Source organism: Miscanthus floridulus, chromosome 1, assembly GCF_019320115.1.
Source record: "Miscanthus floridulus cultivar M001 chromosome 1, ASM1932011v1, whole genome shotgun sequence".
In the NCBI taxonomy this organism is placed as follows: domain Eukaryota; kingdom Viridiplantae; phylum Streptophyta; class Magnoliopsida; order Poales; family Poaceae; genus Miscanthus; species Miscanthus floridulus.
This window is the reverse complement of record NC_089580.1, coordinates 67,489,498-67,517,125: the sequence shown is the minus strand read 5'-3', so window position 1 is coordinate 67,517,125 and position 27,628 is coordinate 67,489,498. Positions and strand designations below refer to the sequence as shown.

General features: G+C 43.2%; 2 protein-coding genes and 1 pseudogene across 2 annotated transcripts; 2 read left to right on the top strand and 1 right to left on the bottom strand.

The window, feature by feature from the left end:
* Positions 1–64: 64 nt before the first annotated feature.
* LOC136486250 (CDPK-related kinase 3-like) lies at positions 65–5,091 on the bottom strand (annotated as a pseudogene).
* An 11,964-nt stretch (positions 5,092–17,055) lies between these two features.
* LOC136486240 (probable serine protease EDA2) lies at positions 17,056–21,482 on the top strand. The gene is made up of 11 exons (XM_066483122.1): positions 17,056–17,397; positions 18,216–18,341; positions 18,579–18,734; positions 18,822–19,004; positions 19,111–19,227; positions 19,752–19,805; positions 19,885–19,956; positions 20,165–20,270; positions 20,414–20,510; positions 20,788–20,882; positions 21,399–21,482. The coding sequence occupies exons 1-11, from the start codon at positions 17,185–17,187 to the stop codon at positions 21,470–21,472; spliced, it is 1,293 nt and encodes a 430-aa protein (XP_066339219.1). The 5' UTR covers positions 17,056–17,184; the 3' UTR covers positions 21,473–21,482.
* A 1,901-nt stretch (positions 21,483–23,383) lies between these two features.
* Positions 23,384–27,072, top strand: LOC136486234 (probable serine protease EDA2). Its single transcript, XM_066483111.1, has 14 exons — positions 23,384–23,604; positions 23,713–23,838; positions 23,974–24,129; positions 24,225–24,407; positions 24,506–24,622; positions 24,710–24,763; positions 24,843–24,914; positions 25,233–25,338; positions 25,482–25,578; positions 25,804–25,898; positions 26,017–26,091; positions 26,223–26,306; positions 26,524–26,661; positions 26,741–27,072. The coding sequence occupies exons 1-14, from the start codon at positions 23,449–23,451 to the stop codon at positions 26,839–26,841; spliced, it is 1,560 nt and encodes a 519-aa protein (XP_066339208.1). The 5' UTR covers positions 23,384–23,448; the 3' UTR covers positions 26,842–27,072.
* The last annotated feature ends 556 nt before the right edge of the window (positions 27,073–27,628 follow it).

Here is a 27,628-nt window from a genome sequence, read left to right as displayed (position 1 = left end):
AATCGCAGCACCAATTCCTGTTGGTGTTGGCTGTTGCGACCAGCAACTGAGCAACCAAGTTCGGCCATAGGCCATAGCACCATGTAGCATGGGCCAACTGACAACTGTACAATGCCCATTCATAGCTTAAAACGAACAATGTACTCGAACCAAGGCGCAAAACATGACCTTTTCTTCTACAACTCAATTTTGAGCTATCACTTTCCGTTTCTTTTTTTCCCTTTTCCCTTTCTCTCTACAAGCATTCTACAAGAAGCTAAGGCAACAAAAGAAGAGAGACAAAACACCATCTCTCCAACTCCCCATCAACAAAACCAATGGAACCAATTCAGGCAACTACCAGGGCAGCAAGAGAATCAATGGTGCCGTCTTGCGTTGCCGCTTCGCATCGTCAGTCCATGCAAAAACTTGGTGTAGCCTAAAAAGCTAAGCTTGCCGTCTGACGGCCTAATCCAGTCACGGACAATGGAATAAGCTGCTGCGGAAAGATTCATCTCCTGTATACCAGAAGGGATATAACTAGATCAACATCTAAGTGAGATCAAATATTTATTCCATCACTCAGTTCAGTATATATCTTTCGTACCTGAGCAAGCTCCTCGATTGTGATAGCACGGTTGCCTTCCTGCTCAAAGTACTCGAATGCAGTACTGGCGATTTCTTCCCACCGCGGCACAGCCTCAAGCTGGTAAGGGCTTATTGTAGCTGCACAGAACTCCTCAAAGTCCATTCTCCTATATGCGAGTGGCTCCAGCTGAAGGTGATTACACAGGCAAAATGAAACGCTGAACCAAGCTATATTACATACAAAAAGGGAGTAGATAAGGTTGGCTATATAGTCCATATCTCATACCGCATTCAAGATCTCAAGTGTTCTAGATTCTTTCATAGCATCAGTACAGTTCTGTAAAAGAGCCTGCATATTTAAAGGGAAGAAAAGGAAAAACTGAGCTTAGTGTGCCAAACATGGAAAGAATTTCAGTGCATCATAACACATGTATAAAAAAAGAATACGGACAAGCAAATGGTAAACTATTATTTATAAGTGCTTACCGTCCTGAAGTTATCGATACATATTCGACCATCTCCACTGTCTGGTTCTAACAAGTTGTATTGTGCCCTGATGTAGATAAGCTCATCTTCTGTTATTGCTCTTGACAAGGCCTGTCAAATGAACATCGAAAATAAAATTAACATGACTACAAATTGGGTAATGTGATTTCAGCAAGACCAATGCAATGATTTTCAGCTCCCCAACTGCCTTCATCTAGTCTAGTCTACTAAACCTAACCAGCTAGTTTTGCAAGGTAGAAGATGGTCTAGTTCAAATGGAAGCCATGTAAAAACATAGCTGTAAGCATCTAAGTAATATTCAAAAGAAATTTTAATTCCTCTAATCATGAACAATCAATGGACTTAGACACATCGAATGGTTTAGATGCATGGCTATACTTGAGTTGTACACAAAATGGTCATACATGAAGCATTTCCCATAGTTAAATGGACAGAGGAACTAAAATATCAACCTTCAATGTCGCCCGTTTGAGAGGCGTCGAACGAAGGTATGCTTTAACCAACTTGAATACTAGCATATCCAGAGGTATTTGTCGGTGCTGATCTCGCAACCAGGGGTGAACTGCAGCATGCAAACGACACGTAAGAAAACTTCTGTCCTTAAAAAATGAAATTTCAAAAAGAAGTGTTGAATACAGTTGATATACAGACATTACAAGTGAAAAAAGGAACTGTCAGTGAGACTGTGAGAGTACTTACAAAGTGCCTGTGCAGCAGTCATTCTTTTTCTGTAATCCTTGTTAAGAAGTCTTTTGACAAAATCTTTAGCTTCAGGAGATACTGATTGCCATGGTGTGTCATCAAAGTTAGGGTCAGCTCTCAGCACTGAGCGGAAAATACCTGATTCAGTTCGTGCCCAGAATGGCCTGCTACCACATAGCAATATATAAGTGATAACACCAATACTCCACATGTCTGCTTCTGTGCTATATGACCTATGCAAGACTTCTGGAGCAACATAGTATGCGCTTCCAACAATGTCATTAAGCCTTTCATCTGTAAAGGGGGGAAAAGCATCAGGAGCATCAGGCTTTAGAACATTTTTTGGAGGAAGGTCATATCATGTTTCATTTTATGTCAATGGACTTCTAACATATTTGTAAAACAGAACTACTTCATGATTGGATGATCCTTGTGTGGAGGTATGTAATACCTGGTCTTATAAAATCTGAGAGACCAAAATCAATTATCTTCATAGGAGAACGCTCTTCCCTAGTGCTGAATAGGAAATTCTGTTAAAACATATCCAAGGGTGGATTTATCAGAAGGAATATACCACAGTTTTTTCAACAAGACAAATCATATTCCGTTATACACCTATACTTAACAGAGTCCACAGACCTCTGGCTTCAGATCACGGTGAACAACACCCTGAAGATGGCAAAAGGCAACTACTTTTAATATCTGTTCAACAATATTTTTTGCATCCCCTTCATTGTATCTTCCACCTCTGCAAAAAGCAGACAGTACTGTAACAAAGCTACACCTTGTAGCGGTGTTCACGAAACATTTCTCAAGCAAATGTAATACCTGGACAAGATTCTATCCAATAATTCTCCACCTTCACAAAGCCTGATCAATAGGTGAAGAAAACATCAGTTATCATGTAACTTCCCATTAATCTAGCTAGAAAGAAAAGGCCTATAGTAACAGTTAGCAAGTCCTTTCATATATAATGTTATGTGCTGCAAGAGAACATCAACCCTACGGTAGATAATGTGACTTTTGAGCACTATCATACATACTGTTTCAAGATAAACAGCACATGCAATATTCACAGTTTTTACATAGATCAATATTATGCAAAGGCAAGGAGGGAAAACATACTCCATGATTATGTAGACATTTAGGGCGTCCTCACAAGCATCATAAAACTTGACAAGATTGGAATGTCCAGATAACGCCTTCAAAATTTTCACCTCTCTGCGCACATCCTCAATAGATATTGCTGTCGTCATCTGCAAGAGAAAACCAAAGGATTGAGGTGACTTTTGCAAACTAAAATATGAAATCTAGGCCAAGAGATAATTTTTTCCCCTGGTGTAATGAGCTAGGAAAGTGAATTTAGCGCTAACTGGTGGGTTGTCTAAGAGAAACCTTAATCTTAATTGAAAGGATCCTTTGAGCATCTGTTAGCTTCTACCCTCAAAAAGTCTATACCATGTATGTATGTATGTGGTAACAAGGAATAAATTGCATGCAATTCAAATAAAGAACTACACAGAAGGAAGAAACACATTAGACTCGATAAATAAATCTCCTGCTCAAATAATTCCAGTAGCACAAGCGAAAATTATAGCAGGCCAAAATAGTCATTAATTAATTCATGCCGTAACGCTCACAAAAACGACAATATACATGCATGAAAACATCAATGCAGCCATGCACGTAGAATTGTTCTGTGTCGCCTATCGTATGCTAGGTTTTCTCGATAACTTGCTGCGCAAACATTTGAGATGCCAGGTAAAACTGAGATCAAAATTAAATAATTCAACAATCAGGACAATGTCAGTGGAAAGCAGCCCCAATATCAACATGTTCTCAGCTTTGGTACCAAAAATCTAAAAGAGATATTTCTTTACTTCCCACACTTTTCCCTATATTTTCTTCTACTTATGATCATATAATAAAATGATGCAGAATGGACCAAGGGACTACTGAACTCATGGCAGTGAACAACAATATGTTGGAGATACTCAAGAAGTCCAGCTACACTGACAAGTTCTCTGAGGTCTCACAAAGAACACTGTCACTGCCAAGCTAGTGATCTACCACTGCATAAACTACTATTCCATCATAGCTTTAAAGAAAGAACAAAAAAGCAAGAAACAGGTGATAGATGGATGAACAGTTGAACACTCATATCATAAAAACAGACAAAGTATTAAATGCGGCATTGCTGAAACAAGATCTCTACAATGTGCTTCCAACCCTGTGGGTAAATGCCAATGCCAATACCATCGCAAAAAACCTGATCACCAGTGCAAGGCAGCCAAGAAACAAATGATGAACCTATGATTGCAACATCTGTGCTAGTGGCACTGTAGAGATACTGAATTCTTGTTGCGAAACTAACAACCAACCATGATCTACTAGTAAATGACAGTTAAAAATATCATAACAGGGTGGCAATTCTATCCCCCCATATAGCTGGTTCATGATCCGCTGGAGGAACCGAACCGATTGAAACAGGTAAGATCGTACATTCAGTAAAAGAGGAGTTTGAGATCACGAGTAGCAAGACCTTAGCTTTGGAGATGACCTTGACGGCCAGGACCTGGCCTCTCATGTCTCCCTTGCGGGCGCGCACGAGGCAGGTGTGGCCGAAATGGCCGCGGCCCACCTCCCTGCCCAGCTCGTACTTGGCGGCGAAGTGGCGGTCGTAGCCGAAGCTCTTGTCAAGCTCCCGCTCCACCTCCCCGGCACCGCCGGCCCCGTGCTCCGGGATCGGGACCTCGACGGGCGGCCTGGGCACCTGCGACGAGGAGGCCGGCGAGCGGCGGCCGAGCCGGCGCGCTAGCGACTCCTTGATGTGCTTGGCCGGGGACGGCGGCGGGAACGGTCGGCGGAAGAACCGGCGCGGTGTGGACGCCGAGGTCGCAGGCGACGGCGCGATGCCGTCGGGGAAGCCCGAAAGGGCTCCCGGCCCAGGGGCTGCCGGCCGCCGACGACCGCGCCGGCGTCGCCCCGGCCCTGCCCCCGCGCGGCGTCCCCGCCGGCGACGGCCGCGCGCTCCGCCTCCCTCCTCTTCCTCCTCCCCCACCCCCTCCCGACGCCGCATCCTCCGTCCCGCCCCTGAACCCCGCCGAGACCGTGATGGTGGTCGCCCCCACGCCGCCGCGGTCCTCCGCTTCGACGCCGTGCACGTTCCTCGCGTAGCACTGCCCCATGGCCGCCGGTTCGTCGGTCCCGGCGATCACCGGAGCTCGCGCACGGGAATGCGGGGTCCGGGAGCGGGGGGGTGCCGAATTTATAGCTCCGGAAGCGTGCGAGGAGAGGGGGGAACGGAACGGGGGCGGGCCGGGGAGTGGCAGTATTAATGCAGTGGACGAGGGGGGCGACGAGGTGGAAGTCAGGCTGTGGAGGGTGGTGTGACGAAACCAAACGGGAAAAGGAAGAAAAAAAATGAATTGCGGGCGCTGCAGACCCGGCAGTGGCAACGTAGTACGCGTTGAGGGCGACGGACTGCGCCTGCCGCCTGTGTGCGTAGGGTAGGGTTGTAAATGTTATGGATTTTTTTTATTCGAAATTGAATTCGTTTAGAGAAGTTTAAATCTGTTTATTTCCGAGTTCAGATATTTAACATTCGATATTGTATCCGTATTTAAATACTTAAATCGTATATTCAATCATATTATATCTGACATGGTTGACACTGTCCATATTCGAATCCGAATTCAGACAGATATATAAAAACAAATATAATATTAATAATATCCGTCTCTATTCTATCTGTTTTCATCTCTAGTTTTAGGCAATGGCAAGGGAGGAGGGGGCAAGGCAAACCGTCGAGGTGCATGACGCGTGGAGCCACTTTCGGTTGAGCGGAGTAGGCCCACATGGCGGTGTCCGAGGGCCTGAACGATTTCTGTGTGCTGTGGTGGGTTGCCAGAGCTGATACGATGCCGTGGAAATTTGAATTTGGCCGTGGTTGAGATATGGAAATACTCACTCCTATGGGCAAAAGTTTTTTTTTCATTTGTTTCATCATCTTGTGATAGATAATGACATTCCACTATTTGTCATTTTTTTTGAAATGTGTATACTTTTTTTATAACTTATTACCCTTGCATTTCGATTTAAGAATGTTGCGATCCTTTTATTTTGTCGGATTGATGCCGACAAATCGTTATCCTTGTGTATCGACCGTTACCTGCTAATGTAGCCTTCGCTTCTTTATTTTGTCGGATTGATGCCGACAAATCATGATCCTTTTATGTATCAACCGTTATATGCTAACGTAGGCTTCATTCTTTTTTTTATTCTGTCGGATTGATACCGACAAATCATTATCCTTTTCTGTATCGACCGTTACATGCTAACGTAGGCTTCATTCTTTTTTTATTTTGTCGGATTGATGCTGACATGCCGTTATCCTTTTGTGTATCGACCGTTACATGCTAACCTAGGTTTTCTTTATTTTGTCGGATTAATGCCGACAAATCAGTTATCCTTTTGTGTATCAACCGTTACATGCCTAATGTAGGCTTCATTTTTTTCACGATCGTGCTCGTGCACACATTTTTCATTAAGAGGATAGTAAACTTGCATGGTACGAGACAAACACGCCGAGCAAACCTAGGCCTACCACTAGCATGTGGAAAAAAGTAAGCGTTCCAAGAAAAATAGGGTATGGTACTGAGAAGAAAACAACTTAATCACCAGTGTAGGTAACATCGTCGACATTGCAAGTTTTTATGGCACTTCAACTAGCTTCACACTTTGGTGAATGTCGGCAGCTCCTCTACAAGCCCTAACAGTAGCGAATACTAACACTCACCACTTGTGAATTCTAGAATAACCCAATTATGGTGCTCCATACCATACCATGCTCTGAACTAATTAAAGTTAGCAATAGGCTTCCCATTTTTAAGTTATTAAGGAGATCGATAATTCGTATATCAACTTCACAGCATCAGCCGCGAAAATCAGCTGGATCATAAAGCAAGAGTGATGGCCATGGAATATCTATCGCGGAGGAATCGGCTAGTATAGCTCCTTGCACCATCTCTTTCAAAACTTGTCATGCATTGTAAGCGGTCCACATCGGTGCATGCATGGACCCAGTCGTCGTTGCCCTACTGCCGTGTAGGGCTACGAGTGTAGTTCAGCGCTCTAGTTCCATGTCCTCTCTCAATCTCATTAATTAAAGTGCAGTGCACCCGACGCGGAATGTCATTTGTGACGCATGGTATACACCGGTATATGAGTGTTGCCGTATTGGACATATTATAATATATAATGTAGGCTCTACATATTATAACATATAATACACCGGTATATGAGTGTTGCCTTGCATATGAGTCTTCATTATATTATAATATATAATATAATCAAGAAAATCTTGTAAGCCCTGCATATATATCTGATATCTCTAAGGATACTACATAATTTAGTAATATAAATCTGGGAGGTCAAGGCAACTAATTATCGCATATCTAATTATATATTGAGATATCCATCGGTCCATGATCGGATATTCTTTTTAAGAATTTATGTTCTCATTTATTTATTTTTTCCATGCTGCCTGTGATTCTGATGGGAATTGGGTTCCGCGCATTGATGCTCTTGCTTGAAACCGTCCTGCCCGTTTTGCAGACAGGCGCATGGTGGTGGTCGTGGTCCTCGCTGCAGTAGCGTCTCTTGCAAGTATTTTCTTCCGTGGTGCCAGTACGTAGCGCCTTTCTACGCTTTGCATCACACACAAGAAAAGTACGAGATGACTGCAACTGCTAGATTGGCTGACGTTCCTAACCATAACCGGCCCCGGCCTCCGCCCAAATCTGACTGACCAATTGCCGATTTTGACTGAATAATCACAACGTCGCGGCGGTGTGATCATCGATGCCACGGCAATCCTGGTTAATTTAGAGTTCTGGCTCGTGTTATACATTTGCGTGCCGCCGGTCTGGTTATCTTTATACTGCACATTGCTAGATTAATATTTGATAGCAAATTACACGATCCAGTCGCTAAGAAAGTCGAATGAGTGAATGTCTGTCTGTATGTAAAGGTGTGTTTTTTTTAAAAAAGGCACATGTTATTTCTTTTACCCGTCTCTCGTCAGCAGGCAGCCAAACAAATCCATTGGTACCAAAAGAGGACAAATAAAATGGCTAAGGGCATTGTTTGTTTCAGTTTCAAATTATGAAAAGCTGCCAAAGAATTGTGGATTTTGAAAAAAATCTTAGATTATATGAATCTCAATTGTAAAATAACTTTCATGTTTTTGGCACCCTAGCTAGACCATGGACTGCATGTTTCATTTTACCAGAAACACATGGATCTTCCAATCCCCTCCTACTGGTAACTGGGGCGGGGGTAAATCAGTGTCGAATGTGGGTAATTTCACAAAAAATAAAAATAAAAACTTATGAGCATTTTCGTTACTCGGTGATCCACAATCTGGATCGGTGAAAGGTGGAATAATGCTGGGGGTTGGTGCTCAAAAGCTATCTATCTTCTAGTGTGATACTTGTCGCCGGCCTCATCATCAGAAAAATGTCCACAATACTCCTACCTGTCCATTGGAAATATAAAGGGTATTAGTTATTGCATTATTTGTATACTCTTTAAATATAATTAAATTATTCGATAGAAAAGACATGGGGCGTGTTCGGCTGGCTTATTCGGCTGACTGGGCCAGGCTACGGGGCACTGTTCACGTCCTGCCAGAACAGTATTTTTCTCTCACAACAATCAGCCGGAACAGTATTTTTCAGTCCTGCCGAACAGGCCCATAGTTGTATAGGGGTATGAATGTCATTTGCCATTTCACTTTTTGTTTGTTTGTGCGCTGTGGACAAGTATTGCATAAGTGAGGCTATCTCCAATAACAACACCCAAAATACAAGACATATTCGTCATTTGAGTATCGCTACATGCAAAAGGTTCAATACCTATTCGGCATCTTCTCCAACAACAAAACCCAAAAGAGAATCATTTCTGCAAATGGGTTTCTAGGAGAGAGGATGTCCATATTTGGGTTGTGTCTCTCAAGCAATCCAAAATAGGTCTCCCATATACTCTGTTGGAGGCTGATTTTAGGTCTCTTGCTACCCATTTTAGGTTTAGACGAGGGATTTATAGGGTGGATTACGTGACGCTATAATTGCTTTGCAGATCTCAAATGGCGACGAAGAATAATGCATCTGTAGTTAACCAACCACCGCTTCCGCTTGCTTCTTTGACCTGCTGCGCCCAAGCATGCGTGATGCATCTCGCTCGCCCGTCTATATAAAATAAAATAAATTAAAATACTCATCTAATTAATTAACTTGTTATTATATTATAAAATAATGACGCTCCCAGATACTCCTGCCCAATTATACGCTCCGCCGGTATAATACTCGCATAATAAAATATAGACCCCCACGATCTCAGTGAGATTGTGCGCGCGTTCTGCCGAGAACAGAATAACCCTCAGATGGTGACTGCACGCCACGAGCAGAGTTTTTTTTTACCCAGAAACAGATCAGGTCGGTCCCTCGCTCGCTTTGTCCGATTCAGGCGGCACGGGAGTCAGAGACGGCACGAGGTGAGTCCGGGGCTCGCTTGAAGTGGCAGTTCGGGCGAACTAAAAGGGGTCCGTGGATTGGCCGGCCGTGCACGGTGTCAATGCCAAGCGCGCGCGAGCTGGATGGATTTGGGCCTGTTGGTTTTTATCCGCTAGAATCTATAGTATTTTTGCTCACAATAAAACAGTTTTAGTCAGCTTATTAGCCGACTTTAATACCAGCCAAACATGTCCGAACTCCGATTGGTGCGATGCCGTGGAGATTTTGTACGGTCGAGAAAAAGACGACGACGCGCTCCTTGCTCGTGTGGTTCCTGATTCCTGCTGCTTCATCTTCATCCGCCCACGGCAAAACCGCAAAGGCCCCGTTCGACTTACCTTATATCCGACTTGTTCGGCTTCTTTTTTTAGTCGGAACAGTGTTTTTTCTTACTAACATTTTAGTCATAATAGTATTTTTCAGCCACTTACAGCCAAGTTTGAGCGAGCCGAAAACGACAAAAAGGTCGAAAGGTTTCTTTTTTTTTTCTCTGGTTCCGGCCTCCCTCCGCGGGTGGGGGTGGGCGTAGGCGTGGGCGTGGCACCACATACATGTGTACGTCCGCGCGCGGCGCAGTGACCGAGAACGAGATGGTGCCGAGCCGATGCGGCAAGCAGGCCGAGAACCCCCCAGGGCCCAGAAATCGCACTCTGCCCCCATTCTCGTCAGGGTAACCTAAGAGACCCATATCGGAGATGTGTAAAAAGGATCTTTATGTCCAGTTCAATTCAAGTTTCCGCAACAACTGAGTATTTAGCAACCTTTATATTTGTCCAAAAAAAAACTTCTATCAGGAGAACGAGCGAGTTGGTCCCTGTTCGGTGTTCACTAACTACGACATTCGACGTGTCGATATCAGCAAAACGCAGAATAGAATGCGTGGACACGAAGTGCAATAATTACCTCGACGAGGCCAAGCCGTCAAGGTCAGACTACTCCAACCTGACAAGCAGATGCTGTGTGCAGCCAGCCAATGTCATCACAGACCGTAAAACCAAGAAGAATTGTCCGCTCCCGCTGTCGTGCAGACCACAGGGACTAATAAAAATTATTCCACCTATATGTTTGAGTAGACTAGGACTAATAAAATAGTTAACACTCTGCCCACCGCTTGCCACCAATGATCGGTAGAATGGAACTTCATAGAGACTTTGAAGAAACATGTTATACTACCTCCGTCCATAAAAGAATACAATTTCCACGTTTCGAGGAGTCAAGCAATTTAAATTTTAACTAAGATTATATGAAAAAGTACTAATACTTATGAGACAAAATAAATAACATTAAATTAGTTATAGAATATATTTTCATAATAAATTTATTTGAAGACATAAATACTAATACTATTTACTATACATAAAGTCAAACTTGAGCTAGTTTGATTGGCATGGTTTCTATAATTGTATTCTTTCGTGGACGGATGGAGTAGTTCCATAGGAGTCGGGAAACATATTTGTACTTATATTTCCCAAAATGAACCTGCATATTTTTTTGGTTCAAACTAGTACTCTCATGTTCTTTTTTACATGTCATATTAGATCTGTCCTAAATCAAACGGTTCTAACTTTCATCATCAATCTAAAAAAAATGTACACATTAACAACATAAGATTTATATTTTTAGATTCGCTGTGACAAATACTTTAATAATATATTGTATAATTTATATGTTGTGAAACTACATGGATTTTTTTAAAATGATGGTCAAAGATGAAAATGTTTAACTCAGAGCAAAACTATATGACATATATAAAAATAATAGATGGCCTATATTCAGACAGGTAGGTTCCAAGGAGCAAGTTAGCTTTGGCCAAGCAGAACCCTAGATGGCTGCACACGTAACCACCAACCTTCTCTATAGGAACTTTTTATTATACTTAGCTCCAATAGTGTTAAAATAGCAACTTCATAGCATATTTTTATTTAGTAAGAAAGACAGAGAATGATAAAAAAACAACTTTTTTCGCGAACATGTGTTTCATAATAAAAGGATTAGAAGTTCAAAGACAAACTTGACTGGCACAACGCCAGGGAGCGTGAGAGGCAAGCCACAGACAGCGGCCACCGACTAACAGTCTGTTCGGCTGGTGCTGATACGATCGTATATGATCGTGGATTATTACTGCTGACTGGTTTGGTGTGAGAGAAAAATACTGTTCTGGTTGAAAATTTACGATCGTTTACGACCAAGCGAACATGCTTAAACTGCCACCGTACCACTACCGAGTTACATAGTGGCCTACACACCAAAGCAACTAGATAGCTTGGCCCTCTTCGCTTCTCTTATAATCCGTCTTTTTCAGCTTATTTTTTCAGTCGGAATAATATTTTTCTCTCTCACAATAAATCAGCCAGAACAATGTTTCGGCTTGTTTTTTTAGCAAAGCGAACGGGGCCAAAGAGCTAAGCTTGCACATTTTATGATTCATGTGTCTATACTCACCTATTTTTAATAGTAGCACGTTAGGCTATTCTATTTTTATTTGTTTAACTTCATATGAGCCACCAAGTCTAATTTATTATTGATGAGCCGAAACACGGGTGACCGATCCATTTGAATTCAGCGGCCATTCTGATTAGACAACATAGCAACGCATCAGAGTATCAGACCTTCGGTACTGTTCTTCTGTTCTGATTAACTCTCATCGGCTTCTCGGAGTGTTCGGATGGACTGATTTTTTACTGTTTGTGCTGAAAACACTGTTCATACTGGAATATTGGGAGAGAAAAACACTGCTCCGGCTGAAAAAATAAGCCGAAAAAACCGGAATTCCTCAGTTGTTGAAAGGAAGAAAAACTTGCTAAGCTTTCGTACGTACCACCGTGACATGGCATGATTGCCGCACTAATGGACTTGACTTGGTCTGTCTAGGCCCTTAATGCCGTGCGTAATCATATGAAAATATCATCATATATAGGCTTCTCTCCTTCGGTACAGAGTACAGACGACGCACAATCAGAAATTGTCGTCGTGAAAAATCTTTCGTTCTCTGCTAAATTGATTGATCGCCAGAGCGCCTGTCCCTTCTTGACGCAAGATCGAGAAATCTCTCATTAATTATATGACTCCGGCCCACATCAACGTGGAAGTGAGGAACAGAAACCGCTCGGGGACAGACCAAGACCAGAGTTTCAGCCACAAGAACATCTGAAGATTCGAGCTACAGCACGTAGCAACAAGCCTCTGTAGACTGTAATCGCTTCACAGCCCGAGGAATCTCAACCGCTCTTGTCCCCGTCTCCCTAGTAGCATGTAGCAGCCGCAACGGGCACCGAGGCCTTTTTCAGCTATTCACACAGTGACAGTGTCGCGCAAAACACACTGCAGTGTCCTTGCGCCCTACCTGCTGGTGGTTTCTTTTGATGCATGCCATAATGTACACTCTTTCCATCGCAAAAATAGTACCCCTCCGTCCAGAAAAAAAATGCAATTATAGCACAACGTTATAGTTTTGTATCTTAAGTTCGATCCATTATAGATAAAAAATATCAATATTTATGATATAAAAAAATATTAATATTTACGTGAACTACTTTTGCTGGCACGCAACACGTAGTTGCATTTTTTTCTGAACGGAGGGAGTAGTACACTTTTATCTCTAGTTCACATCAAATTATTTAAAGATTAACTATGTTTATAAAAATAGGTATAAACGATTATGATTCTAAATTACTATGCTATGAAAATATATTGCACAATAAATCTAGCAATACTTATATTTATTTGATATTATATAAATGTCTGTACAGCTTTGTAAAAAAAATAAACAAACTGAACATTGTCATCATGATCCTGTTCACTGGTTGGTTTATTGGTTGGTTTAGGCTTGCTGGTGCTGATTTATTATGAGAGAAAAACATCATTGGCTAGCTGGTGTGAGCGACGGTTTAGGCGACAAGCGAACGTGCTGATTATATAAATGTATGTACTACGCGCCGGCTCTGCAAAAAGAAGGCGGGGGCAGCCGAGGCCTGAGGCAGGGACCGAAGGAGAGCGTCCTGGGAATCGGCAGGCAGGCGGTGGCCGGTAGCGCCTGCGCGCGCCGCAGGAGGGGCAGGACGCGACGGTTTGGTGTGCTTGTCGCGTCGGGGTCGGTGTCGGGGCCGCGTGGGGGCAAGGAGGAGCAAGCAACACAGCACGACTACGACCACGAGAACGAGAAGCGCCTTCGCTCTCGTAGTCTCGTGGTCTCGCCGCTCGCGCACGGTCCAAGCTTGCCAATCTGTCTGTCGTGTACTAACTGCTAACTGGTGGGTGGTGGCCTCGGACCTTGCGCGGACGGACGGAACTCGTCCGATACGTTCGTTTCCCATGCACATTTGCCTCGCTGGACCAGACCTGAGAGGCGCAGGGTTTTGAGCGTCAGGTGGGTCTCAGGTGCATCATCGTGCACGCGAGGGGTTCGTGAGTTGTTTTCCTATGCTTTGCAGCCTCCGCGTCTACGCGCGCCGCAGTCGTAGACGTCGCCACATCGATGAGGGGTGAGGGCTTTTGTCTTTGTCATGTCCTGTGTGGTGTTCGCAGGCAGTACTAAACCGATTCAGAGCTTCTGACGTGGCAGCCTGAAAAGGGAAAAGAAATGGACCTGTCGACGCGCGCAGTAGTATGTGCTAGTGATCACTGATCAAGAACATCGCTGCTAGCTACTTACTGCCACGCCAGAACCGTAGAGATTCCACGCACTGCTGCATCTATCGGTGTTCGAGGACAGGGGCACAGAGGGCAAATATCCTTTCTTTGTTGCTGTACCTTCCTACTACGAGTAGTTGTGTGTGTGGATTGTGGAACACGACCACAGCGTACGTAGTCGTGCTCACTCACTCCATTGACAGAGATTCAGAGGGACGTACGTACATTGTCTGTCCAGTCAAAGGCGATGTTAGGCGAGACTAGTTTTGCTCCCCGCCTAAACATCCACCGCCCTACCGTTTCTGGTGGAACAGCCAGGCCCCCAAATCTGCCGTCGTCGTAGACTAACAACTAACAACAACGCACCCGGATTAGCACTAGATAAGCTCCTTCAACACACAAGCCCCTCCCATGGATGCCCAGGCACGCTCTGACCGTCGAACAAGCCGCACCTACCGCTCCCGTCACCCCCTGTCCCATCTTGTAGGCGCCTCCGTCCGCTCGGTGACGGCGAGGCAGCAGCAAGCGCGCACAAGTGTAGGAGTAGGCGACTCGTACAACCTGCTACAACCGTCTCTGCTGTGCCTGTGTCTGGAGCGGAGCGACCAGCCAGCCGGGCGACAAGGCCCGGGCCACCGGCTCCCCTCGGCGTCTTCTGCTGTGCTGCGTGCGCGCGGCGATGGCTGCCTCACGGCTGACGAGCAGGAGGCCCGGGCAGCGCGGGGAATATCGCCGTATCACACGTAGGATAGTAGCAGCAGCTACCAACCGAAACACCGGTCACCTACTGCTACTCGCACGCCGCGCCGCGCGGCCCCCCTCCCCGTCCCCCTCGTTGGCGTTGTTTTTGTCTGTTCTGCGGCGCGGGCCTGCGCGCACGTACGCGCTTGGCAGTGGCCGGCTCGATCGCCTCGATCGTCGCCTGCTTTTTAAATTTGACCGCAAGCGTTTAGCGCCGTGCGATGCCTGATGCTCCTCGCTGTCGTTTCAAGTACGCCGCCTAAATGCCTAAGGCCCCGTTTAGTTCGCAAAAAAATTTGCAGAGTACCCGTCACATCAAATCTTGCGGCACATGCATGGAGTACTAAATGTAGACGAAAAAAAAAACTAATTGCACAGTTGGATAAGAAATCGCGAGACGAAACTTTTGAACCTAATTAGTCCATAATTAGACACTAATTACCAAATAAAAACGAAAGTGCTACAGTACCCAAAACCCAAAAATTTTGGATCTAAACACACCCTAAGTAATAACACTGTTATTCGTGACTTTATTGGAAGCGTTGTTTTTTTTTTCTTTTCTTTTCTTCGTTGGTTCCGTGCTGAAAAGGGCTGTAGTCAGTGGGAGAGAAGTCGATGGGATTTTCACTCTGTTCCCTTGTTGATTTCAGCCAGGCTTATTCAACCAGCTAACGGTGTTTTTCTCTCATAACAAATCAGTACCAGCCAGCCTAAACCAGTACAGAAACCAACTAGCGAACACGCCGTTTGTGCGTAGCTCAAATGCTTGGATTTTGTACGTGACGGAGGCAATTTTGACCGATGTCAATACTCACGCTACTCTAAGTTGCAGTGTAAACGTTTTGTTCACATCAAAACCCTATGTACTGTGCATTGGTAGTGGAAGCTGCATTTTTTTACATGGGACCCCAAAAAGGAAATAGAGAAAAGGATGAGGCAAGAAACTGATACTACAAAGCAAAGACCGACGAAATTCTAGAGCCCGCGAACGGCCCGGTGCGACAGAATGAGGCCCATTGATCTCACTAAGTCCAATCCCTCAGACAACGAGTGTCTCCGGCTCCCCGCACTACAACAACAACAGAGCTCAGGGAGACGCCTCGATGTTCTGATTCTCCGAGATATGCATGAAAGATCAAAGTCTTTTAGTTTTATGCGGTTTCCACATTAAGGTAGGAATTTTAATAGGGAGGCTCATATGCTAGCAAAATCTACATGTACTCTTAGTTCTGGAAGATATATATGGCTTGAGTCCCCTCCTGTGCTTGTTGATGTAAAACACTTCTAAAGTGAATTAATATCCTACCTTCCTCTCAAAAAAAAAAAAAACAACAACAACAGAGCTAAAGCCCAAGTGGATAGCATTTCGAACGTGCGGCCCAATACTATCCGCATCCACGTTACCCATGCACGCGGTTACAAAATCCACTACCCCTCTCTCTGCCCCCCCCCCCCCCCCCACCCCCACCCCCACCCCCACCGTCTCTCTCTCTCTCTCTCTCAAAAAAGAAAGAAATCCACTACCCAAGTACACCTCGTCCACAAAAGTACAATACATTCTTTAATAAAGTATTTAAAGTTAAAAAACATTTAAATAAAAATATTAATATTTACAATAATATTAATTATAAAAATATATATCACGACAAATCAAATGATACATATCATAAGTATTAATATTTTTTATATATAATTAGTTAAACTCAAAATGCTTTAACTTGGGTCTCATGTGCATCCTCTGATTGCTTTCATCACACATCCCGATATCCTCATCCCCACACCATCCCTCCTTCACAACCGATTAAGTCACGGCGGAATAAAAAATGTCATGGTTTGTTCCTGTAAGCTCGTGCGTCATGTTCGTTTGGCTTATAAGTCATACTTTTCAGCCAACAAACAGTATTTTTTTCTCACAACAAATCAGGCAACAGTACTTTCAGTCATAGCTTATCAGCAAAAACGAACAGAGCACATAGCTTTATGTGTCGGTTCGCGATAAGTAGAGCAGGTTAGGGCAGCTAACTATGGAAAGAGCAGTCACTAAGGGCTTTGTCAACTAGCCAAGGACCCAAGGTAGGTAAGTAAAGACAAGTCACGAATAGCCAAGAAAAGCACTGGTAAAAAGTATAATAGGTGGACGAATAGCCAAGATATATTTTTTTAGAGTTATACTAAAATTATATTCTTTTCTAAATGGGGATCACAAGAAAAGAAAGAAAGAAGTACGTGTACCCTTCCTCTCACAAACACAGAAAAAGGAAAAAACTGCACGCTTCTCTGTCTCTCGCTCTCACAAAAGAAGAAAAAAAACGTGTACGGTTTCGCCCAGCGCCTCTTGGCATTTGCTTTGCTTGCTCTCGAGTCTTGCCGTGCTGGCTGCTTGCCCATAGCTCCTACTACCTCCAAACGATCTCCACTTCCACCCCCATCCATCCCACCACCGGGACGCATCAAGCAGCCGGCGATGGGGTCCGCCTCAGCCTGCGTCGCCACCGCCACCGCGCACCTCGTCGTCGCCGCCGCCCTCCTCCTCATGCTCGCGCGAGGCGGCGAACCCGTCAGTCTCTGGCTCCCGCCGCCGACCGCCGGAGGAGGGGGCTTCCTCGGCGGCGCGGACCGTTACCTGACTCGGGAGGAGCACTGGATGACCCAAACCCTCGATCACTTCAACCCGACGGTATCTACTGCAAATCGACGTGTTCTCTCCAAATTTATGTTGACTTGAGGGTCGTTCTGCCGTTCGTTGGAACTGCTGGGAAACTTGGGATCATATAGCTTGGATCCCCTGTCTGGGACTCTAGGCCGGTAGCAGAGCACGTACAAGCTCTGGTACGAGAACATTCCAAATTAATGAACCTTCAGAGATTTGCTGCTGGCACATCACGGTGTACAGCTTCGAATTACTCTATTTATTTTCTCTGTAAGTAGAAGATGCCAAAATCTTCCTAGTTTTTGTGATTCATGCTTGGATGACTTCGATGAGACCATTTTGCTTGCTCACATGCACGTCATGTCACCTAGAACTACAATGAAGAGAAACCAATGGCTCTTCCTGTATGCGATGTCTAGCAGCGCAATGTAGTACAATTAACAAGTGTTGGATCAGATCATCAGATACCCAGTATTATTATTATTATTATCTACTTATTTCTTTTCTAAAGCATGACGTGGGGTCTCTGATCTGTGAAATTTGTGGGTGAGGTGAACTTGCTACACAGATTGACTTTTTAACCCCAGCTTTCTTACCTATTTTGTATATTTTTATCCAATTGAAACTTTACTTACTGTGAGTTTCTAGTCTGCTGTAAAGCATGGGGTTGTTTTGTAATGCACTGCCTCTTAGCTGATTCAATTTCAAGTTGCAATGTTGTGAAGCTTTGATTGTAACCTGCTATTGTTATCTCAGTGGTATTATACTCCAGAAGAAGACACAGACGTAATTCATTGTATCCATGGTATGGACGAGGAATTTATATGCTTTTTTTTTATATGCAGGACCATCGGCAATTCAAACAGCGTTACTATGAATTTCTCGACTACTACCGAGCTCCAAATGGCCCGATCTTCCTCTACATCTGTGGAGAAGCCTCGTGCAATGGGATTGGCAATAACTACTTAGCTGTGAGTTTAATGAGTATACAGACATGCAGCCGCAAATTTTTTAGTTAAATGATTGGACATCCTATACTGCTTACTCTAGACATGATTCGTAATTTAGTAATTTACTCATTCGTTTGTATGCAACAACTCTCTGCTTACTCTAGACATGATTCGAAATTTAGTAATTTACTCATTTGTTTGTATGCAACAACTCCAGCTGTTAGATAACGTATACATGTTGATGGATTATGTTATTAGGTGATGGCGAAGAAATTTGGTGCTGCATTGGTTTCTCCTGAGCATCGATACTATGGAAAGAGTTCTCCTTTTAACAGTTTGACAACAGAAAATCTACAGTTCTTGTCATCAAAGCAGGCTTTATTTGATCTTGCTGTTTTCCACCAATATTATCAGGTGTGCCATGTGCATATGTGATTATATTATTTGTCAGTGTCCAAATGTGTAGACCCTTGTTCTGAGCTTGATTTCTGTCATTTGTAGGAAACCTTAAATGCTAAGTATAATCGCTCTGGGGCAGACAGTTCTTGGTTTGTTTTTGGAGGGTCATACGCTGGAGCACTCAGTGCTTGGTTCAGGTTGAAGTTTCCTCACTTGACATGTGGAAGCCTTGCAAGTTCAGGAGTCGTTCTTGCTGTATACAACTTTACTGATTTTGACAAACAGGTTGGTGCAGGAGCAGATCTTGATTTATACATTAAACATTAAAACACTTCAGTCTGTACCTGAACTCCTGAAGTTCTACTTCTGTGTATGATTTACGTCTCTGTAGATTGGGATCTCTGCTGGTCCTGAATGCAAGGCAGCACTTCAAGAAATAACAAGACTTGTTGATGGACAACTTCAGTCTGGCCGCAACTCAGTTAAGGAGCTGTTTGGAGCACCAAAGGTATCCATTTGTGATATGAAGTGTATTTTTTAGTTAATACAGCTTTGCAATCATATTAGTTTGCAACTACATTTTTTTACTTTCATGTTGAATGATCTTACATATTGTGTTGATGGTTTTGGTATGCATGAAGAGGGCAATGCTAATTTGAAGAGAAATATAGTTGTGGTGCTTAAAAGAGAGTGCATTTACAATATAGATAGCAATCTCTCCATCTCTTTTCTTCTTTATACATCATATCATATATGGGGTTAGAGTCTGAGCATTTCCACACTACTGTTATTGGCTACCAGTGAGCAGTCTGTAGAAGAATTGTATGTTCATGCAAGCCAGATATCTCCTTTTCTGATGTGTCCAACTTATCGATCCTACCAATGCTTCTCGTTGGATCCTACCAATGCTTCTCTTTGTCCTAAGCTTTTCTTAGCTATTTCTCATATATGGATCTGGAAAACATGCTTAAACTTATAGGTTTGCACCAATGACTGCTCTTAGGTTCATGCTTTTATTTTGTATACTTGCAGTTAGAAAATGATGGTGACTTCCTCTACTTACTGGCGGATGCTGCTGCTATTGCGGTATGATCCATCTACTTCTATATTTGACCTCATTGTTTGTTGAAAGCAAGTGACCATTGAGAGCCTATACCATTTGCAGTTCCAATATGGTAATCCTGATGTCTTGTGCTCCCCACTAGCTGAAGCAAAGAAGAATGGGACAGACTTGGTGGTAAGTAGTGTGTTATTTGAAAGCAGGATTAAAAGGGAAACATTTTCCAAGAATCATGTGATGACTAAGTTGCTAAAATTTCTGTTTTCTAAAGATTTTTATTGTAAGTAAGCACATGATAATTCCCTGTGGACCTTGATTTTTATTTCAGTTGTGCTACCTAAATTTCTAGTAAATCTAGCATGCTCTAACAACTGTTATTATGCAGGAAACGTTTGCTAGTTACGTGAAAGATTATTACATTGGAAAATTTGGGGCATCAGTGGCATCATATGACCAACAATATTTGAAGAACACGACTCCTGCTGAATCCTGTAAATGCCAACCCTGACATTCAATTTTACCCAATATCACGATTTAAGAGTTAGAATGAAACTATGTGCATGGCTATTGTTAATGTTATCTGAACATTGTTTCTATTTTATTGACCATGCATTTGACTATTGATTCTATTTAGCATATAGGCTATGGTGGTACCAAGTTTGCAGTGAGGTTGCATATTTCCAGGTGGCACCAAAAAATGATAGTGTTCGCTCCCCAAAGATTGACACAAGGTCAGTAGGGATACTATGCTCAGTCACACCTTTTGTCTCTACCAAGTATCCTTTGCTTATCCTTTTTCTTATTTTTACTACAAAGCTGTACTAGCCACTATCAAATCTTAAGATGAGCACTTCCACCATCGACATATGAAAGTTGTCTCTGTTTTTTTTTCTTTTAAAAAAAAGAAAGTTATCTCAGTCTATCAACCAGGATCTTCTGTAATTTTAATGTGATTGCATTTCTAAACCTTGTATTCATTTGCATCGTTGTGTTTGCAATTGTTTCTAGGTACCATTTGGACTTGTGCAAAAATGTTTTTGGCGAAGGAGTCTACCCTGATGTCTTCATGACAAACTTATACTATGGAGGCACAGGAATTGCAGGTATGGCCTTTGAATCCTCTGAATTATTCGCTTCAGTCCTTGAGTTATCTTAACTTTATGTCATTTTGCTTTCCTTTACCTTGAAAATTTGAGTCATCTCTTCCTTTGGAAAATTTTAAAATAATGAGGATTTACCATGATTTATTTTTGAGGTTTCCACTACTAATTATTACGAGATAGTACTATCAGTGTGTCAGTAACATATCAATTTTGTGAGGTCTGGGTGCTCCAGATGCACAACAGGCAGATATGTGAGGTCAGGATCAATGAACACTGGTAGAGGCACAACAAAAGAGTTGAGTGGCTTCATATCTGCAGTGCTAATGGCCATGTTTTTTTTGCCACGCTAGAAACTTTGCGTTGTATGATCTTTAAATCGATATTGTGGATATCCAATTGTGTGCAATGGTGTGTGCAGTTGTGCACAATACTTCAGATTACAGTGCGACTTCCATAGTAGTGTACCTACTGGTAAAAAGTTCAAGTATTTGAAATTTATAAATCACATGCCTGCAGGTTCTAAAATTGTTTTTGCAAATGGATCTCAAGACCCATGGCGACATGCTTCTAAGCAGAAATCGTCAGACTGAATGTGAGCATTTTTAGTCCTACATGTCACTTCGTCACCATTTCCCCGTTTCATACATATACACATACACTATAATACTATATTTTTATCCGGTATAAAAGCGGTAAACGTTTCTTTTTCTGATGCTACTATATGCTTATGAAAGTTCTGCTATGCCTGCAGTGCCATCATACTTAATTGAGTGCAAGAACTGCGGACATTGCAGTGATCTCTCTGGATGCCCTCAGGCTCCTTCAAACATTGAAGGTAGATCCATCATTCAAACTTTTGCTGAAACTATGCTTGACATGATAGTGCAGGGGACCTTTGAATTTGCTAATTATAAATTCTGCTTTCAATCTGTCATTGTGTCATCAAGGATTAAGTTAACTTTAGTCCCCTAGATTGTATAATACGTAAGTGACCCCAATTTCGAGTTGTTTGTATTCTGCCCTCCAGGCGATTCATCCAAGTGCTCACCTCCTGAATCTCTGAACAAAGTAAGGAAGCAGATTGTCGATCACATGGACCTGTGGTTATCAGAATGCCAAGAGCAAGGTTAGTTTGGTTTATGTGTCTGCTCTGCCACTGAATAAAGTGGTTTTCAATTATCCTTGATATTTTCTATCTAATGCCTCTGTAACATTGGCTCTGATCTTTTGCACTATCTAAGGGCTGTGATGACTGCCAGCTACGCCACCTCCAATTCAATCCAGTTTTGAACTAACATTGTTGCTATTTCAGGACATGACAAAGATCCATCACTGGGAAGCAGATGGAGCATAGCTACTATTTGATCAATCTGTGGAAGCTATAAGCATGTGCTGCTAGACCTAGGAAAATCTGTTATCTTTTCTTGCAGTACTGTGCTGCTAGACCTAGGAAAATCTGTTATCTTTTCTTGCAGTACTGTGCTATATCGTTTCCGCAAACCATACGGGCTGCTGAGTAATCCACCGGTGGCAAATAAATAAAAGAGGCAGTTCTCACTCTCTCCGTTTCTAAAAAAGTTCTCAGTCTCTCAGCATCTTGGGATGCTTGCTTGCGGTGCTCAGACGTGAGAAATGTCCACCGTTCTGGACCCGGATGCGTTGATCTACAGACGATGCCATGATTTGAAAATGTTTTGACGATCTGCACACTGACAAATTCGTTAATATACTTGTATACATCTGGCGCATACCCTTCAGCATGAGAAATGATTGGGATGTATCCCCTTGGTCGTAAGGGGGTGTTTGGTTCTTTAGTCGCTTCCTAAAATTTATGTCACGTCGAATGTATGGATATTAATAAGGAGCATTAAATATAGATCAATTACAAAATCAATTATATAGATGGAGGCTAATTTCCGAGACAAAATTTTTAAGTCTAATTAATCCATCATTAGCATATGTTACTGTAGCACCACAGTTGTCAAATCATGAACTAATTAGGCTTAAAAGATTCATCTCGTAAATTAGTAGTAAGTTATGCAATTAGTTTCGTAATTAGTCTATATTTAATACTTCATACGTGTGTTCGAATATTCGATCTAACAGAAATTTTAGAAGTTGCCTGTAGAAACCCAACAGCCCCTAATTTTGTTAATAAATTCTAGCATGTGAGGTGCTGTACTGACTGGCACATCATATTCAACTGACACGCATATGGTTCCTTGCCGCAATCATTTCGTGACATAAAATTTCCAAAGAGAAAAGGAGAACGTGTCCGTTCCGACGCGTCACAGAATGAACAAAGGTCCTGCAGTGAGCAGGTGCAGTACATAATCATGGACGACGTCACAACGGAAGCTGACAGTTTTGGTGACCATCCTGCTAGCTCGCACAGTTCAAGGCAACGTGCAATCTGCGCCATCGGCAGGCCGCTGTCGGACGGAGTGGCGGTTCCGTCAGGCCGTCACGCAGCACAAAAGCCCAGCCCAAGGCAAGAGTCACATAACAACAGCCACTGGTGTGGAACGCAACGGGAGAGAATTTTCAGCCGGAGAGGCGGAGACCGATGATGGGGTCTCGCGCTCGCATCGTCTCCCTCCTCCTCGCCTTCCTCTTCGCGCGCGCAGCCGAGCGGATCGCCGCCGCCGCACCCGCCGGCAGCAGGCACCTTACGAAGGACGAGCGGTGGATGAACCAGCGCCTCGACCACTTCTCCCCCACTGTGAGTCAACTCCCTCTCCGGCTCCCTGTCGCGCACGGCGCACCCGTACTGGGGGAGGATTCTTGTTTGAGCTGAGCGCCTTCGCTCACGCCGGCCACGGCTTTTCAGGACCACCGGCAATTCAAGCAGCGCTACTTCGAGTTCCTCGATTACCACCGCGCCCCCGGCGGGCCGGTCTTCCTGCGCATCTGCGGCGAGTCCGCCTGCGACGGCATCCCCAACGATTACCTGGCCGTGAGTTGCAACTCGCATCGCACTCTCACACTGTCAAACACAGCACGTACAAACATGACACCTGCACAACTGCTTCCCCGTACTCCGCTCCGTCTCGTGCTGATGAACCGCCTGGTCTGTTCCCTGTGTGCTCAGGTGCTCGCCAAGAAGTTCGGCGCCGCGGTGGTGACGCCGGAACACCGGTACTACGGGAAGAGCTCTCCCTTCAAGCAGCTGACCACCGAGAACCTGAGGTTCCTGTCGTCGAAGCAGGCCCTGTTCGACTTGGCCGTCTTCCGGCAGTACTATCAGGTTGCATTGACATTTTGTTGCCTGATTCAGCATCTAATTTTCTCAATAACGTGAGCCTTTTTTTCTTCTTCTGTTTTCCTTTTTTTTTCCTTTAGGAATCTTTGAATGCCCGGTACAACCGATCAGGTTTTGATAATCCCTGGTTCGTCATCGGGATATCCTACTCCGGCGCTCTCAGCGCCTGGTTCAGGCTCAAGTTCCCCCATTTGACTTGTGGGAGCCTCGCTAGCTCAGGGGTGGTTCTGGCAGTGTACAACTACACCGACTTTGACAAGCAGGTTGATAGTACGGGCATAGGTGGAGATGGCACATATTAATTCTGTCTGCTTTATTATTTATGTACTTCTACCCAATTCAGGTCTCCTTTATTATGTAGGTTGGAGAGTCAGCTGGCCCTGAGTGCAAAGCTGTCCTTCAGGAAATAACTAAACTTGTTGATGAACAGCTCCGGTTGGACAGTCACTCTGTGAAGGCTCTATTTGGAGCACAGACGGTAAATATTATTGTATATAACAAGTTGATGATGATGCCAATTTCACATACTTCAACTCTCTGATGATACATTTTACTGTGCGTGCAGTTGAAAAATGATGGTGACTTCCTCTTCTTCCTGGCAGATGCCACAGCTATAACGGTATGCATAATATTTTTCTATGTTGCTTCTGTTGAAAAGTATCTTTTGTGGGTGTTTGAGAGCCCATGCTATTTTGCAGTTCCAATATGGGAATCCAGATGCCTTGTGCCCTCAGCTAATAAAGGCAAAGAAGAACAAGAAAAACTTGGTGGTACATGTCCCTTCTTCTATAATTGTACTTGATATCTTCTGTAATATCTTGCTGGAGTGAGGAAAGAAATAACTATATATATTAATCTTTTATATACAAATTGCCTTACTAGTTCAATGCCCGCAATTGTGCCACAAGAAAATAAGAGGAATAGGCAAAGTGCTTTAATCTATGAAGATGGAAAACAGTTATACTATTCAGTGAAAATTCTGCAGGCAACATATCGATGGATGACCATACACATTCTATATTTGTTTTCCTATTATTTCTTCCCCCTTTAGAGCTTCCTTTTTTATCCTCCATTTATTGGTTTTGCAGGAAGCATATGCTCAGTTTGTGAAAGATTTTTACATTAAAAAAATGGAGACACCACCATCTTCGTATGATCGAGAATATTTGAAGCAAACAACTCCAGATGATTCTGGTAAATGATGTTCTACTTGTTTTCTTTAACAAAAAATAGAAAATGTGCTTGCATCTAAGAGCGAGTGAACACCATGACAACTCTTGTTTGGTATTCAAATCTACATACCTGCAGGTACTTATTCACGTTACAATTTCTTTTAGGTTCTAGGCTCTGGTGGTTCCAAGTTTGCAGTGAGGTTGCCTACTTTCAAGTGGCACCCAAAAATGATAGCGTTCGTTCTGCAAGGATCAATACGAAGTAATATTTCCTATCCTTCTTCCGTGCGTTTCGACTTTTGACATATCTATCAAGTTTTACATGTTCTTATATTCCAAACTGTGTTACAATATCTTTACCGGTTTGACATGTCTGAGTCATAGTATATTGGGTTGGAGTAGCACGAGCATACTGACTACTATGTACTTTTCTTTAGTCATCTCACTGCACTATACTATATAGACCTTACACGTTTTGAACTTCCAGGTACCATTTGGACCTATGCAGAAATGTTTTTGGGGAAGGCGTTTATCCTGATGTGTTCATGACGAACTTGTATTATGGAGGCACAGGAATTACTGGTTCGTCTCTCTAGCTAGCTTTGATTGTCTGTTGTGTGACATCAAAGTGACCACGAGAAGCTCTTTCGACTTTCCAATCTACTTGTCTTTTCTCTGACGATTCGTCAAATATGTACAGCTTCTAAAATTGTGTTTACAAATGGCTCCCAAGATCCATGGCGTCATGCCTCCAAGCAGAAATCATCGAAAGACAGTGAGTCTTCCAAAACTCTTTATGGTGTTCATTGTTCCATAACCATTAGTCAGACAAATCTGAACGGTGTAAGTACTTTTTTCTTAGATAGCTGGTTTTGTGTACTGATAGATGTTCCACAACACATGCAGTGCCATCGTACCTAATGAAATGCAGAAATTGCGGACATGGAACTGATTTGAGGGGCTGTCCGCAATGGCCTTTCAGGACTGAAGGTAATTTGGGGGAAAAAAACGTTCCATAAAGCTTTGCTATGATTGCTATACAATACTGACCTCGATCACCAGGATAATACAATAATCTACTTTCTTTCTGTCTACTAGTAATAAGGTGTATTAGTGTTGGCAGAGTAGTTTACATGAATTTTATACTTAAACTCTTGATTTATCACCCAGTTTAGATGAGAATGCTCACTGGTTATGCACTGATCAGGGGACTCTTCAAACTGCTCATCTCCCGCAGCAGTCAATACAGTAAGACAGAGGATCGCCAAGCACATTGACCTGTGGCTGTCGCAATGCAATAAACCATCAGTAGGGTATGGGTCTCTGCCTCTCTGGCTATATTCTGGTGGGGGCGCAGTCCATCTAAACTCAAACTTAGCAACTTGTGAATTCTGATCCTGTGCTGCTCTTTTCTATTGATGCAGGGCCTGGTAACCGCAGATTAGTCGTTGTTCCACTGGGAAAGATTGGAAAGAGATTTGGATGTCCTGGAGTAAGCTTGTGTCGGGAAATACTCCGTACATAACTACCTCGGACTACGGCTATGTGCATTTTCAGAAGCAGATGTTTTCTAGGTGGTGGAATAAAACAATAACGCAGCTAGGCAGCTTCGCTATCATGCATATGGCCGATTTTGGAATTCATATGACAGGACACATAGGATCTATTAGTTCGTAGTTCGGACAAGCTGGGTAGATCAGGGAATCAGCCACATAAACTGCAAAGGTCCGTTATGTGCTAAGCGACATGCCGACATGGTTAACATGTAAAGAGCACCTAGTGCCTGCCTACATCTTTCTCACTGTTTTAATATGAGACATGATGGTTGTATCCCATTGCATTTGTATATTCCATGAGGTGGTAAGTGAGCTGATTGGTACGGTTCACCTGCCGTTACGCTTGTTTGATAGCGCACTATTCCTTGCCGTATGCTATTCTTGACGCCGTAGACCCGTAGCTCACATTTCCACAAGAAAAATGAGCATGTAATCCTTATGTTTCCCTGTCGTACGCTGTGTATCATTGTATTGATAAGATTCAATGTGAACAGGAATGAACAGATCCTGGTCTAGAAGAATGAAATGGAGTTGGATGCCGTGTGCATTTTAATACGTAGCATGGACGGCGAGACATTTCGCTTTTATTTACTTTTGATGATATTATAGAACCCATATTTCCTTAGGCAGCCAAAAAAATGAAATTGATTGATCTTTACTAGTCCATTAATCAGAGCTCTCACACATGCTAGAATCTTATGGGACATTATATGTTAATTTTGATATGTCAACTAATAAAAATTACTTATATTAGTC

What these genes read in the sequence shown, in the direction of transcription:
- LOC136486240 (XM_066483122.1), top strand. Translation starts at nt 17,185, where the DNA reads ATGGGGTCCGCCTCAGCCTGCGTCGCCACCGCCACCGCGCACCTCGTC. An exon ending in TTGGCAATAACTACTTAGCT is followed by an intron (nt 18,342 to 18,578) that starts GTGAGTTTAATG and finishes TTATGTTATTAG; the next exon opens with GTGATGGCGAAGAAATTTGG. An exon ending in TGGAGGCACAGGAATTGCAG is followed by an intron (nt 20,883 to 21,398) that starts GTATGGCCTTTG and finishes ACATGCCTGCAG; the next exon opens with GTTCTAAAATTGTTTTTGCA.
- LOC136486234 (XM_066483111.1), top strand. Translation starts at nt 23,449, where the DNA reads ATGATGGGGTCTCGCGCTCGCATCGTCTCCCTCCTCCTCGCCTTCCTC. An exon ending in AGAACAAGAAAAACTTGGTG is followed by an intron (nt 24,915 to 25,232) that starts GTACATGTCCCT and finishes TTGGTTTTGCAG; the next exon opens with GAAGCATATGCTCAGTTTGT. An exon ending in AACAACTCCAGATGATTCTG is followed by an intron (nt 25,339 to 25,481) that starts GTAAATGATGTT and finishes AATTTCTTTTAG; the next exon opens with GTTCTAGGCTCTGGTGGTTC.